Source organism: Cupressus sempervirens, chromosome 4 (assembly GCF_028749045.1).
Source record: "Cupressus sempervirens isolate cs-2001-9-10 chromosome 4, ASM2874904v1, whole genome shotgun sequence".
Classification (NCBI taxonomy): domain Eukaryota; kingdom Viridiplantae; phylum Streptophyta; class Pinopsida; order Cupressales; family Cupressaceae; genus Cupressus; species Cupressus sempervirens.
In genome coordinates, this window is record NC_143121.1 from 651,732,200 (window position 1) to 651,748,641 (window position 16,442).

The 16,442-nt window shown below is 33.9% G+C and overlaps 2 protein-coding genes across 5 annotated transcripts in view; one reads left to right on the plus strand and one right to left on the minus strand.

The window, feature by feature from the left end:
• LOC149562925 (uncharacterized) overlaps positions 1 to 16,442 on the minus strand; it is a 243,832-nt gene that overhangs the window by 103,079 nt on the left and 124,311 nt on the right. The gene's annotated exons all lie outside the window — the stretch shown is intronic.
• On the plus strand, positions 2,458 to 5,591 carry LOC149562928 (uncharacterized). 2 transcript variants are annotated; one of them, XM_089826373.1, is made up of 4 exons: positions 2,458 to 2,658; positions 2,790 to 4,223; positions 4,359 to 4,647; positions 4,766 to 5,591. In XM_089826373.1, the coding sequence occupies exons 2-4, from the start codon at positions 2,830 to 2,832 to the stop codon at positions 5,168 to 5,170; spliced, it is 2,088 nt and encodes a 695-aa protein (XP_089682499.1). In that variant the 5' UTR covers positions 2,458 to 2,658; positions 2,790 to 2,829; the 3' UTR covers positions 5,171 to 5,591. The 2 variants fall into 2 exon arrangements, with proteins under 2 accessions (XP_089682499.1, XP_089682498.1); XM_089826372.1 differs by having other exon boundaries at positions 2,458 to 4,223.

A 16,442-nucleotide genomic window follows, 5' to 3' on the forward strand; every position in this document is an offset into this window, starting at 1 on the left:
TCATACTTTGATAGTTGTGACATTATTGCAATCATCATTAAAGCTACAATTTTTCATCACCAATAGAACCACATGGTTATTGAGCGACTAGATTATTAATTATTAGGAAGCTCAAAGGAAATTAGCATTTACCATAAACATACCAAAGGAAAACGACGGGACTAGAAGGTCAATCAGAAAATCTCCTCCAATCTAAACATTATTGATCCTTCAGCACTTCCCAATGCAGATCAGCATTGCTACTCCTAGGTGAATTAGTGTTCTCATTATTAAAAAACTCGTTTATCTTAATATAAGATTTGTGAGTATTTCCATCCGAGCATATATTGTAGTTGCCATATTTTTATTGTCTCTACATAACTGGGATATTTCTAGCATTTACACGCTCCAATGACTACGTGACACTACACAAATATTTGATTCACACTTGTGGGGGTCAATAAGATTCACAATGCTAAACAAATGCATAACTATACAACAATTGAATCATTTAGGAGTTTATGCACATATTCTTATAGGTTTGGGGTTATATTCACAAACATAATATGCTCAAGTAGACTAGACACAAAATGTCTTGAACTCAACATGCATATCTAAGACTAACTTCAAATCATTTACATCCTTTAGTCTATTCATCATTAATACATGATGGACCAAATAAGAGTCATTATTATTAAGGCTTTCTTAAATAATTAAGACTTGAACACAAACACATAATGAGTCAAATACAAGTTAATCTACCAATACCTATTCCAACCTCATTTGAAGTCTACAGAAGAAAGAAGGTTAAATGAATGAGGAACAACACCAAACATTATAGCTATCCCGCCCCCTAGAGCCTCCCTTATGGACTTGAGGCCACGAGAATATCCTTTTCCCTCTCGCTACCTATGTACCCACTTCCAAACGTCTCAAAATCATGTAGTTCTCATAGGGTCTCTCAAACGATGCATACACAAAGATTCCCATTGTTGCAGCTTTGATGAGTTTTCCTTTCAAACCAAACACATTTGATAGTAATCAAGAAATTATAATTGAGCAACTCCAATCATAATACTCAACTTCTTGGTGTCTTCATCCGAGATTCATCTTATGGATATAGCGACTAGACTTATTACCCAATAAGAACAACCACCATTATCATATAAAACTCATTAATTAGATTATGCATAGTCATCTCCAATTCAATTCCCAACATATGCAGGTCAAATTAGTTCTTTATAGGAATTCTAAACCATTCTATCACAGATTTAATCAAATTCAACAATATAATTGTTATCTCTAAAAGTTGCACCTTGACTGAATCCTAAAACTCAGTCACTCTGAGAAACACGGAAACACTCCTAGGTAGTGGGTATACCAGAAATAGAAGTGAATCTACGAGTTCTAGGTTGGTTATTATTGGATAATCACCTATCTGCTCTTTTAGACAGGAAAATAAAACTTGGAAGGGAAAGAGATAGGAGGAGAATGAAAAGAACTTAAAAACTAGAAAGGTGATACACCAAAAATAACAATATAACAAGTAACTGGTCTCAATCTTGAAAGGTTGTATCTTGTAGGTGAAAATTTCTCTTCTATATAGGCTTGCATAAATATTTCACAATCAGGTCGTGAAAATAACAGTTAAGAAAATAGACTTTTTACTTAACAATATTGTGGACACAAACTATGACCTACAAGCAACACACACTTCCATGAAAAGGTACTCAGTAGCTGAGACAAAACAATGAGGAATGACAAATTCACAGATTATTTTTATCAATCATGAATTGAACACGAAGATACAAAAAGAAAAGAAGGTTAAAATTGCAAAAAGACTTACTCCAAAAGGTTTAATCACTGTGTAGCTAATTTCCAAACTGAGTTACAAAATTTTGCAAAAGTATACTAGGGACAAAGATATGTCACAAAAGTTTACTTGCATAATCAAAACCTGGAACCTTCTACAGAATGAGCCTCAAACTCATACTTATCCCTTTTTTATATCCATCAAAACCACTTGCCTAGTTTAGATTTCATCAATTAGACCACTGTTGGATCCCTCAAAGCACTCAAAAATCTCAAAATCAATACTCAAACAAGAATGTCTTCTTATCTCTGTCATAATGGCCACCCACTGAAGTCAAATATATCATTAAAAACCTATGCTCCACGGGGACGCGTCCCCTGCCTCTGTACCCTAGTACCCGTACCGGGTACGAAACGGGGACGCGGGTACGGATTTTGGACGTACCCTGCGACGTCCCTTTTTGAGGGGAAAGGGGACGGTCCCCGAAACGCAAAAATAATTTTTGTAGAAAACTTGGGTACTGATTTCCGTACCGGGGACGGCGTTCCCGTCCCTCGCCCGTACCCTTTTGCCCACGCCGTCCCCTATTTTCCAGCCGGCCACGGGTGAGTTAAAAAGTTTTTAAAAATGGTTTTTTTTTTTTTAAATTTAATCTTTTCTATTCCGCCTAGGGCCCACATGGATGTTAAGTTGTTAACCCTAATGTGTCTTCTTAAATAGTTAAAGTTGGAGTTCATTGCTCATTTGGAGTTGTTTGCAAGTTGGGAAGAGGAAGAGGAAAACATTGAACATTCAACAACAACAAAAGAGGAGTGTGTTTTGGAGGTGGAAGAGAAAGTTTTGCCTTCATTTCTACTTCATTCCAGGTATGTTTTTTATTTTCTTTTTGTTTGATTCAAACTTCATTGTTGTTTGTTGTCATTTTTCATTTTTTTCAATGACATAAAGAGGGCATGTTAATGGAACATTGAAATTTTTTTTTTTCTATAACTTGCAGCAGTATACTATAAATCATTGTAAAATCCAAAGGCAAAAACATGAGCAGCAGTGAGAGTGAGGGAAGTAGTGATAGCATGGAAGTTGCCATGCAAGAAACTCAAGTGTCACAATTACAAAGACCAAGAAAAAGACCTAGGGCAGCCATTGATGAGCCTAATGTAGATGTCCCTATGCCTAATCCATTTGAGTGCCCTTCCAAAGCCTTAAAACAATATGCCAAAGGCCCATTCAACCCTAAGAAACCTCTCCTACAATTTGCCACAAAAGTAGACAAGAATAAGAAGAAAAATTCGGGGGGTAGTAGGGAATGGGAGTGTCATTTATGTAAGAAGCATTATTTTGGGAGCTACACAAGAGTGTATTGCCATCTTTTATGGATAGGTGGGCAAGGGGTGAAAGGTTGCAAAAAAATTACGGAGGAAGAAAAACTTGAGGCCAATAGGTTGTATGTGGAGGGGGAGTTATTGAAATCCGGGGGTCCTATGAGTAGCACACCCACACCCTCATTGACTCCCACTAGCACTGTTAGTAAAGGGAAGGGAAAGGCCAAGACTAAGAGAGATACCAATGTGGCTGATTTATTTAACATACAAGCAAAAGATAGAGCTGAAGAGTCCATTGGCAGATTTCTTGTTGCTCATGGCATACCATACCATGTTTCTCGTTCCTCATTCTATAAACAAATGTGCAAAGATATTTATGCTGCTGGTCCCTCATTTGTACCACCAGGAGAGACTAAATTACGCACCACTATCCTTGACAAAGAGTACTCAAAAGTAAACATTTTGATGGAGGATATGAGGCAAACATGGATGAGTGATGGATGTTCTATTATCATGGATGGTTGGACCGATATCAAACATCGGCCACTCATCAATCTTATTGTCACTAGTACAGCAGGGGCCTATTTTCTTAGAGCCATTGATTGTTCGGGAAAAAAGAAGGATGCATCCTTCCAATTTCAGATTTTGAAGGATGCTATAGAAGAGGTAGGGACTTCAAATGTTGTGCAAGTAGTCACTGATTCAGCCCGTGTGTGTAAATCAGCTCGATTGATAATAGAGAGCACCTATAGACACATTTTTTGGACCCCATGTTGTGTACATGCATTGAATAACACCTTGAAGGACTTTGGGAAAATTGATTGGATAAAGACTATGGTGTTTGAGGCTAGAGACGTGCAAATGTTTATTTGCAATCATCACACATCTCTTGCATTATTTAGGACATTTTCCAAAAAAGAATTCCTCAAGCCTGTGGAGACTCGATATGCTAGCTACTTCATTTTGTTGGAGAGGATGCTTGAGGTCCAAGAGGCCTTACAATCCATGGTGGTCAATGCAGAGTGGAATAGATGGCATGAATCAAGCACCCCAGATGGAAGACTTGTCAAACGAAGAATCCTAGATGAACATTGGTGGACCACAATGAGGTAAGAAACTTAAGAATTGGTGGATATCATAATTGTTATTATTGCTGATTTAATAAAAAAAAAAATTTGATTTAAGCACTTGCTGATTTTTTTAACATATTATGTTTCTCACTTGCAATTTTCTTTCATTTGCAGATACATTTGCTCCTTCATTGACCCTATTGTGCAGGTCATTAGATATGCTGATACTGACTCTCCTAGCCTTGGAGAGATTTATGAGACTTTTGATAGCATGCTTGGGCAGATCAAGCAAGCTGTTAAAGATAAGGAACCTACTTTGGAGTTCTACGAGGAGCATCTTAAGCCCATTGTAATGAAAAGGTGGAACACTATGAACAACCCACTTCATATGGCAGCCTATGCAGTCAATCCAAAATGGTATGCACCAAGGCCTGGGAGAGTGCTTCCATCTAATGATGAGGAGGTGAGTTTAATTTATTAAAGAATTCTGATTTTATAATACATTTTTAAATATTTTATTTTATTTGTAAAGTTTATAAACTCTAAGTTCTCACTTCTTAATTTTTGTTTGTTCAATATAGGTGAAGGACGGCTTCTTCAAGGCCCTTTCAAAAATGTATAGTGCAGAGGATGCTGCAAAAATTCGAGGGCAATGGCTTGACTTTGCCAATCTTCGTGGTCCAACATTTGGTAGACCAGAGGCGAGGACTGATAGAGCTACATTAGCTCAAAAGGACCCGATTGGATGGTGGACATGGCATGGTAGAGATGCACCTGAGCTGAAAGCCCTTGCCACCCGTCTTCTCTCACAGGTTGCGAGTTCCTCTGCTACAGAGAGGAATTGGTCTACATATAGCTTCATTCAATCGGTCAAGAGGAACAACCTTACCTCTAGACGATCAGAGAAGCTTGTGGCTGTTCATAGTGTATTGCGACTACAGGAGCGACAGAGTCTTGAGTATCGACAGACTCCAGCACTACGTTGAGATGTTAATCCTGAGGATGCATTGCAGATTGATGAGGATAACACACCCCCAGGGCTGCTTGGAGTTCCATTGGATGAGGACCCTCTGCCTACCCCTGCCAGTGATTCAGAGGATGAGATTGATGATGATCTTGATTTAGATAGAGATTTAGATTCCTAGAGGACAGCCATATATTTGGCTTTCTGCTTTTCAGATACTCAGATACATTATTGTTTTTGATTATTATGGAGTTGGACATCTCATTTACACTTCTAGTATTTACTTTCATTGTGTCATTTTGATTTTCATTTCATGCATGATGATGATAGATTGATACTTGGAGCCTTTGGGCATTTTTGCTAATTGTATGCGATATTCGGATATATCATCATATCATATTCTCATTTTGATTCTAATCTTAATAGTTTTCAATTTCCATGTATTCTATGGTGAATGGTTTATCAATGTTATGATTTATCATTGTTATGGTATGCATATCAGATATATATCTCTAAAGAAGTCTAATTCTCCATATATAAAAAATTTAAAATCCCCTATATTTTATAGCCGTCCCCTGAGGTCCCGTCCCCTAAATTTTGGCTTCGACCCGTACCCGTACCCGTACCGGAAACACGTTCCCGTCCCCTAAAACGTCCCCGTCCCGGAAACTCCGTGGAGCATAGTTAAAAACTCATAATGGCCCTCAAATAACTCCATTGAAACTATCCCCTTTTTTTCTGCACACTATCTCAACTCTTTCACTCAAAAATATCTACCAATTAAATATAAAATAAAAATAGATATTTATCTTCCATATATTTTAATATCTATATAAAAAACCATAATAACTTAATAACAATAAATACTAAATACATTGATGTTATTTAAATGATTATGAAATCACTTAATAACATTAACATTTAGTTTTTATTGTTAATAAATTTATTACTAATAAATATGAACTATACTAATATTATTCAATTGATTATAAAATCAATTTAATAATATTAAGATAGTAATATATTTATTATCAATATTAGTGATTTATCAAAAGAAATTAAAGCATATTGAAAATAAGAAATATTTTATATTTTAAATTAACTAATAAATATTTTAATCTTAAAACAATCATTAACAAGAGCTCTTTGAGAGCTTGAGTCCCTGCCTTTTGGGGTTATAGAAAATATCTTGGAATATTTATGTGGAAGCCTAGTAGCGAGAGATGTAATGGTTGAAATTTTTTTTTACAAATATTATGTAATTGTTTGAATTATGGGTATAGTTGCATTCAATGTTTTACATACAAATTCACATCAAAAGTTAAAATCACATTATTGTATTTATTATTTTTCCAAACTAAAAAATGTCATCTTATGAAATTTATAAATAAAAATAGAAATTTTGTATCAAAGTGATCATAATCAATTGCATCGAAGTTAAATATATTTTTCATTATTTTATTATAATTTTATATTATTTTTATTTTTTTTTTAAAAATTCAAAACAACAATTATATTCTTTCTATCTAATTACATTAAAAGTATAATTTAAACATAACAAATGTGAAATTAATTTTTAAATTAATTATCTTCTGCGTATGATCTTACTAAAAGAAAATTGACGCCTCCGTAAAGCAAACAAATAAAATAAAAACCTAATTGAAAAAATAAAATATCACTCAATTCGTAAAAACATATAACATAAAAAAAATCATATTACCACCATTCTCTATTTTAAATTAACAAAAGACTTGCCAAATAAATTATAAATTATTAAGATTTTGAAAAGTGCAAAACTAAAATGCTAAACTATTAGACCCTCTCATCTAAATAGTTGACAATAAAAAAATCCTAATTTTGTTTTCTGAAGAGCGAGTGGAGAGAGGGGAGGTAAAAGGACTTGTCTTTTGAGAGGAAAAGTACGTATGAAGGACGATTCCTTTCATTAATAATTTTTTTTTTTTAAATAAAAAGTAATATATCGAAAAGTACAAAAAGTATTTGCTCCGGCTAAAGAACGAAAAAGTCAATCACAAATGAAAAGGCTGCAACTTTATATGGAAAAAGAGTAAAGCAAAGGAAAGGATAAGCGTGGGGAATCGCACAATGGAAGGATAATACCTATCAAATGAGTAATTTGTTTTTCGGAATAACTATTTTTTTTTTGTGTATACCCGTAGTAATGGCCGGACAACCGAGTGGGCAATCGCTCATCTCATTTTCTTGTAACATGTCCAACCCTCCACGCGTGTCCATTCTCAATTTGTGCTCAGATCTGATTTTCTTCTTATCCATCCTCCGTATCTGATTTCTTCCCCCCACTCTGAAATATTTGTATTTGGATCGACAAATGTGACAAAAATATTAATCACATTAATTTCATTTTTATCTCTTGCATTTTAACTCTGACATGGGCATTAATTAGATTCTTCTCTTTATATTTTTTCTACATTTTTCAACTTAGAAAAATAGATTTTATCCCCAGGAAAATAGTTCTTAACCAATGACAAAAAGATTTTTCTTCTGTTAAATGAGTTTTAAAATATACAGTCTAAAACTTTAGTCTAAAAGGGGATAAACAAAAACATTAGTTCCCTACCTATAAGGTAGGGACTAATAAAAATGATTTATGAACATCATTTCATATTAATGTTGAGCAACATTAATAAAGTGGAAACATTTAGCACTTTGGCCTTTAAAGTGAGGAACTTTATAAGTTTGGATATTTTGCATGGACTTTGCAAAAATTAAAAAATTAAAACATCCCCTCCATTCACCTTAATGGACTTGGGAGACTTTATGAAGTGAAATGTTCTAATTAAAAAGCAAAGTCTTTTTTCCCCCTCACTTTCTCATTTACATGTAGTGAAAAGATATTAGGTTTCTTTCAAAACCTAAACATTTCATTCTTTCATTTTTATCTTTTGCTCTTGAGCTTGAGCTACCGCCATGGGAAGGAGAAGAGGGTTTGGAGAAGAGAGAATGGAGATCCCTATGCATTTCATGGATTTTACCTTCTATTAGAAACATTAATCTTCACTTGGATGTATTTAATTGGGATATTCCAAGGATCCCTAAATGTAGTTTGTCCTATTGTACACATGTGGAGGACATGTCATTACTTGTCCTTTATTCCACATGTGAGGACAACTCATTTTTATAATTCCTTTATTAAGGAATTTAGTTTATCCTCCTTAAGAGGATTGTGACACTTTGCACACACCTATTATGAATGTGGCATTCATAGAAATGGGAGTTACACATGCGAACACATGCAACTCCTTTCTCATCTCTTTAAAAGAGATGCTCCTCCTTCTTTCTTCTTTACACATCAATTTCATGTTATTGTATTGAGCTATTTTGCTCCAACACTCTCTCTCTCTCTTCTCTAGGCATTTGTCTTCATTCATAATACTCACAAGGGGTTTTCTTTGCTTTCCCCTTATAAATCCTTGTCTCCATTGTTGAACTATCTTGGTGTATTCTCTTGAATTTTTCTTATCTCATGGTAACATTGTTTCACACTTAACTTACTTGGATTGTTTCTCGTTTCTTGCTCTATCTTATCGTTTCTTACATGATATCAGAGCTTGGTTACTAATCCTCATTTTAAGTTTTTGTGTTGAAAGTTGCCATTCATTGGAGCACACCTTATTTGGAGACGTCATTGAGAGAAGAAGTTTGTGTTGTAGTTTTCTGCTCATTCTAACATCTTTTGTGTGCAGGTTTTTATTGTATCATTTCTTTATCATTGTTTACTAACCCTCTTTGGAAGGCTTTCCGCCAAAGGGTTTTTCGTTCAAAAAAATTCAATTTTTTTTTTGCTCTTGTTTTGGAAGGCGTGCCACCAAAACAAGAAGCATTTATTAGAAAGCACTTATTTATTTTAAATTGTGCAATTTTTTTTAATTATAAATATTTTATATATTTATTCTTCTTATCATTTAATTAAAAAAAAATTCCTTCAATTATATTAAGGAAATAATAATCCTAAGTGTGTTTTTTAAAAACCTTAGGACATTCAATAGATTAAGTTTTTAAAAAAAAAATTAATTTAATATATTTCCTACTCATATTCTTTTAAAATTTAATTCATTTTCTAAACTTTTTTTTGTATTCTTAAATATATTTTTCTCTATATCTTAAGCTATCTTATCTTGAAAGTATCTTAAATTATCTATTTTGAAAATTTAAATCTTTTAAAAACATCTATGAAATTTAACCTTATTCTTAGTCGAGCTCTCTTTAGTTCCTTTTAGGAACTTTCCCTATCGATTTTTTTGCCTTGAGCATTTTAGTATCTTTCTGTTTTGTTCGTCTTTTATCCTGTTTTTTCCTCTCCGCTTCTTGCCTGTTATATTTTTTTTCTTGCATTCTCTCCTTCCTTGATCTCGCCTGTGATCTCTGCAAATCGTTTCTTTCATAGTATCATTTCTTTCTTGCAAGTTGTTTTTTTTTTTTTTCTTGCAACTGTTTGAGGAGGATCCTGCTGCAAGCGCTTGAAATCCCTCATCAGCCTCTTTCTTGCAGGCATCGACATGACTGCCTAGCTTAGCCTACAACCTGTTATGCTCAATCCACGTTCCTAGATCTTCTTGCGATCTCGATCAACGGTCTTGCAGCTATCAAAGCGGAGTCATTATTCTGAATTCTTATCAGATCTAAAACTCCTGAAGAAACCCTTGATCAGAAGAGATGCCCGCCTGAAGATTTGTCCCTTCGGCTTGCATTCCAAGGGCTTCATCTAAACCTTAGAAAATATTTCAGCAGCCACAAAGAAGTATATTTAACAACGCTAGACAATGCTAGAAGGACGGTTCATTCCTCTTGTAGTTATCGTCAAAAGCTCAAGATAGAAGAGCATATGCTTGGACAGCCACAGCATTCTGAAAGCAACCATAGCCAGAGGGAGACCCATGCCCTTATAGAGAGCCAAAGGACCTTCTTTGCTGACGATATTCTGCACCAATTGCAAGCAGAAGGCCTCGTTAAACTCGTGGGCTGCTGCAATCGAATTCTAAGAGTATCTAGTGGGTGCCTTGCAAGAACACCCGCCATTTATCTCGCTGCCATTCCTGTATTCCTTACTGCTAAACTTCTTGATCCGAGCACAAGGCATTGTGAGCAGCGTCGTCTGCTACCTTGATTTTTTTCTTTTTGCATGAGTCATTATCTGTTCCATAACTCTTTCATCTTTGTTCATTCGCATTTGTCCTTTTGCCGCCCTGGACCTCTGCATGTTAGTGGTTTCAGTTATTTAGCAGCTTTGTCATTTTTTTTTGGCAATTTCATTATTGGTTTTTTAGCCTGACCCTTATTCGGTGAGTCTTTATATTTTTATTTTTTGCCTTTCGCTCTCATTCTTTTTGGCAGTTACTATCTCTTACGTTTTCTTTCTTCAATCATTCTGTATCATCTTAATTATAGCTAATTAGATTCCTCTATCATTTTTTTTAAAAACATTATAATTATTTAATCATTATAAAACATCTCTGCAATATTCTTTTTTGTTTCATTCTGATTAATCATTGTTCTAACATTTCTTTACAGGGTCGTATTATTTTTCCTGAAGCTTATTCATAGTTTTATTAGCAACTTTCTTTAATTCAAGTTCACGTATTAGTCATATTTCTATTGGGGGGACATTTTTTTTTTCCTTAAAGATGTCAACCTTAATTCCAGAAATAAAACTTAATCATTCTAATTATCATTCTTGGAAAACTCATATTTCATTCATTTTTCATTTTAAACACCTCTACGAGATAGCCACTGATCCTTCTCTTGAACCTGGTTCAGTGGCTCTACCCAAGATGAAAAAGATACTTGGAAACTTAAAAATGAAGAATCTTTAGGATTAATTGGTATTTCCATTATTCCAGATTTATATGTGTTAATTGCACACTGTTCTAAAGCTCATGATGCCTGGTCAATTTTGCAAACCAAGTATGACAGTGGAGATGAATACCGCAAAATACAGTTGCAGGATCAACTTGAAGATCTCAGGTATACAGATTTTAAGACTATGGATGATTTTTTGTTGAAATTTGATTCTATTAAAAACCAAATTATTGCTTTAGGTGTTCAATTAGATGACATTCATTTAATTCATATTATTCTTAAAAAGTGCCTTCCTAGACAATTTCAACAGTTTATAACTAATGTTCATGCACAGCTTGCTATTCCTACATTAACTACTCAGTTAACTTATGTTATTTTTCAAACTTTATTAAGACAGGAAGAAGCTAAGCTAATTTAGTTTGGTACCCTTAAATCAATTGAACATGCATTTATGTCTCGGAATTCAAATAATAATAATTTTCGTTCAAATAATAATAATCATAATCATCATAATAACAAACACTATACTAATAATTCTAATAATTTCAATAATAAATCTCATACCAAATATAACAATAATAACAATAACCATAACAATCATCATAATAACAATAGTAATAATAATAATCAAAAGGATCATTCAAATTCCAAACCTCATTGTTCTTATTGTGGCAAAGATGGTCATGTTGTCAATAACTATTTTAAAAAGCAAAATGATAAAAAACCTATGAACAATAGTAACCATAATCAAAAATCAAATTATAAAAAAGGTAACTCTACTGGTTCTAATTCTCGTCATGCTTTTACTTGTAGCTTTAATCTTTGTAGACCTTTAGAATGGATTGTTGACAGTGGTGCATCACAACATGTAACTTCTCATAAAGAAATTTTTGATTCTCTACAACCTGATATTGCTAACATTCCTATTCAGTTAGCTAATAATCAGACTTGTAAAGTTGAACGTTTAGGTGATGTAACTATTCCTAATGGCAAATTGCATGATGTATTGTATGTACCTGCTCTGAAAACTAATTTGCTTTCTGTTTCAAAGTTATGTCACGACTATAAAGTTGAATTCTATAAGATACATGTTATGTAATAGATCCTCAAACTAAACAAGTGATTGCTCATGCTAAAATGGATAATGACAACTTATTTAAATTCCATGAATATGCTAGTTCACGATATTCTTTACATACTTCCATTGATTTCAATATATGGCATGAAAGACTTGGCCATTTAAATTCGGATTATATTACTTTAATGCAAAAAAGCAATATGGTTGATGGCTTGCCTCACATTATTCCTTCTATAATTGCTTGTACTGGTTGTATGAGTGGTAAGATGCATAGGGAGCCCTTTCCAAGTGGAAAATCATGGCGGGCAACTCATAAGTTGCATCTTGTCCATAGTGACCTTTTGGGCCCCATGGAGAATAACTCCATTCAAGGTTCTCGGTATGCACTTACCTTTGTTGATGATTTTTCTAGACGAACTTGGATCTATTTTTTGCATAGCAAGGATCAAGTTCTTGATATATTCATTGAATTTCAGTTAAATGTTTAAAGGCAATCTGGTTTTAAACTTAAAATTCTCAGAGCTGATAATGGAAAGGAATATGTGAATAATGTTTTTCATTCTTATTTGAAATCATGTGGAATTAAACACGAGCTTACTATTCCTTATACACCATAGCAAAATGGTGTGGCGGAAAGAAAGCATCGGACCATTGTTGAAATGGCTAGATGCATGCTGCATGCTAAGAATCTGCATTATAAATTTTGGGCTGAAGCTATGTTTTGTGCAACTTATATTGTTAATAGGACTCCTACCAAAGCTCTCAAGGATATTACTCCAGAAGAAGCTTGGTCTGGTAGGAAACCTGATTTACATCATTTGCGGATTTTTGGATCTGTTGCTTATGTTCATACTCCTAAACAGAAAAGGCATAAATTAGATGCTAAGTCTTCTCCTTATATGTTTGTTGGTTATGATGAAAACACTAAGGGTTATCGTGTTTATGATTCCATTACTAACAAAGTTCAAGTTGCTAGAGATATTTGCATTGCAGAAAATGGTGTCCATGACTGTTCTACTACACATGATGCAGAATTCAGTGGCACTAAAATTGTGCTGGTGGAGGACCAACCTCCTTCTCTTAACCCTACTCCTCCTCTTAACCCTACAACTCAAGCACTACCTATTATTTCTGCTTCTACTACTAATGATATTCAAGTAGGTACTCATGATGCTTTTATTGATGATGATTCTTCTTCTAGTGATGATTCCATTACAACTAAACGTAAACCTAAATGGGCTCAAAACTTAATCAATGAAAGTGATGACTACATTTCTAGATTTGGTGGAATTAAACATCGAAGGATTAATTATTGTAATTATGCTTTGATGACTACTATTATGAATTATAATGATCCTAAGTCTTTTGATCAAGCTAACTCTCAACCTCATTGGCAAAAGGCCATGCAAGAGGAATATGACTCTTTAATTGCTAATCAAACTTGAGACTTAGTCAAGTTACCTCATGGCAAGAATATAGTTTCATGTAAATGGTTATACAAAACAAAATTGAATGCTAATAATGAAATTAGTAAATTTAAGGCTAGATTAGTTGCTAGAGGTTTTTCACAAATAGAAGGATTAGATTATAATGAAACTTTTGCTCCTGTTGCTAAAATGCCTACTATTAAATTAGTTCTTGCTTTAGCATCTAAAATGAATTGGCCTATTCATCAAATGGATGTTAAAAGTGCCTTCTTAAATGGTGATTCACATGAAGAAATCTATATGGCTCAACCTCCTGGATTTGTTAAGAAAGGTAGTGAAAATTTGGTGCAAATTGAAAAAATCTATTTATGGTCTTAAACAATCACCTAGAGAATGGTATTCTAAAATTAATTCTTTCTTTATTTCTCAAGGCTTTTCTAGAAGTAAGAATGATCCTAATTTGTATATTAAACATACTGAAGATGATATTATCATTGTTATTGTTTATGTAGATGATCTAATTCTCACTTCTAGTTCAGATGCTTTGATTTCTGTTATTAAGTTTCAACTTAAACAAAAATTTCAGATGATTGATTTAGGTATTTTACATTACTTCTTAGGTATGCAAATTTGCCAAACTCCTAAGGGTATCTTTCTTTCTCAAAGCAAGTATGCTCATGATCTTTTACAAAAATTTAAGATGAATGATTCTAACCATGTTTTAATTCCATGTGAATTAGGAACTAAATTAATGGCTGATATGAATACTCCTTTTGTTGTTGAAACTTTGTATAGGCAGTTGGTAGGAAGTTTAAATTATTTAACTCTTACTAGACCTGATATTGCTTATAGTGTTGGTTTAGTTTCTAGATTTATGTCTAAACCTCAACAAACTCACTTTAAAGTTGCTAAAAGAATCTTAAAGTACATTAAAGGAACTATTAATATGGGATTATTCTATGATGCCAATTCTGAATTTATTTTACATGGCTATACTGATTCCGATCTAGGTGGAGATCCCAATGATGGGAAATCCACTTGTGGCTATTGTTTCTTTGTTGGTTCAGGTGCAATTTCTTGGAAAAGTAAAAAAAAACACTCTATTTCCCTTTGCTCAACTGAAGCTGAATACAAAGGTTGTACCAATGCAGCTAAGGAAGCTTTATGGATTAGAAGACTTCTTGACGATTTGGGTCTACCTCAATAAGCACCTACCCCTCTACATTGTGACAATCAAAGTGCTATTGCCTTGGCAAAGAATCCAATTTTTCATGCAAGGAACAAACATATTTCACTTCAACATCACTTCATTCGAGAACAAGTTGAAGACAAGCAAGTTACTCTTCTTTATTGTAAAGGTGAACATCAAGTGGCTGATATTTTAACAAAACCACTTTCTAAAGAGAGATTTCAATTTCATTGTAAAAATTTGGGTTTACAACCCTTTGATGTAAACTCCCCAAGTAAAGATTAAGGGGGGATGTTAGAAACATTAATCTTCCCTTGGATGTATTTAATTGGGATATTCCAAGGATCCCTAAATGTAGTTTGTCCTATTGTACACATGTGGAGGACATGTCATTACTTGTCCTTTATTCCACATGTGAAGACAACTCATTTTTTAAATTCCTTTATTAAAGAATTTAGTTTATCCTCCTTAAGAGGATTGTGACACTTTGCACACACCTATTATGAATTTGGCATTCATAGAAATGGGAGTTACACGTGCGAACACATGCAACTCCTTTCTAATCTTTTTAAAAGAGATGCTCCTCCTTCTTTCTTCTTTACACATCAATTTCATGTTATTGTATTGAGCTATTTTGCTCCAACACTCTCTCTCTCTCTTCTCTAGGCATTTGCCTTCATTCATACTACTCACAAGGGGTTTTTTTTGCTTTCCCCTTATAAATCCTTGTCTCCATTGTTGAACTATCTTGGTGTATGCTCTTGGATTTTGCTTATCTCATGGTAACATTGTTTCACACTTAACTTACTTGGATTGTTTTTTGTTCCTTGCTCTATCTTATCATTTCTTACACCTTCAAATCTGCTCCTCCTTATTTGTTCGGCACTTTTTGTGATTGCTGGGCATTTTTTGAGATAAATGGCAGATTTATTGCTCGAATTTGCGCATTTTGGTGTGTGCTTTGTGGCTGTAATAGTTGTGTTTCCTGTACCTTACTGTCATTTGCTGCTCTTACTCTTTGCTGGCCGCCATGAGAAGAGGAAATAAAGAGAGTTTTGTTGGGCATTCTTCATCTACGGCTTTATTGGTATGACACATTTTTTTGATCTTTTCCAAGGCATTTCTCTTGACATCATTTGAAAATATTTGTCAAATAAATTCTAACGTATGCATTTGCTATACCTTAATTTGACATGTAGAAGCTCATGTACAGACTTTTGCTGCTCCATAAATGGCTGTAGCTTACTTTGATATGTCACTTTCTCATTTTCCTTTTAAAAGACCATGGTCTCTCATGAACAAACTTATCATTTATAAAACACAGTACTACTGCATATTATTACAAAAGAAAGCTCCTTCTAGCACTCAATATCCCTGGCCTTATCCTGATGGAAAGTTGTGAAAATGATGCTCCCATGTTGTTATGATATTGAATGCATCTCATGCGAATACCATGTTACTATGAGTAATCTGATTGTTACAATTTCATTTAATGTTGAAACTGCAATAATCATATGTATGCTTAATGATTAATTCCCACCATGGATGTCACCTATAGATCTGTACTTGACATGTTGCTTTCATGAGAATGCTTATAAAAATATATGAAAACCCTGCTACATTCTAGAGTCAATGGTGATTGACAACAGTAAATGTATTATGCTTCAAAATGTTGCTTGATCTATGATATCTTTCATGTATCCCTCATGATCCTGTAGTTGCATTTTTTTAACATAACTTTCTTTTACTTCTGAATGCTTTC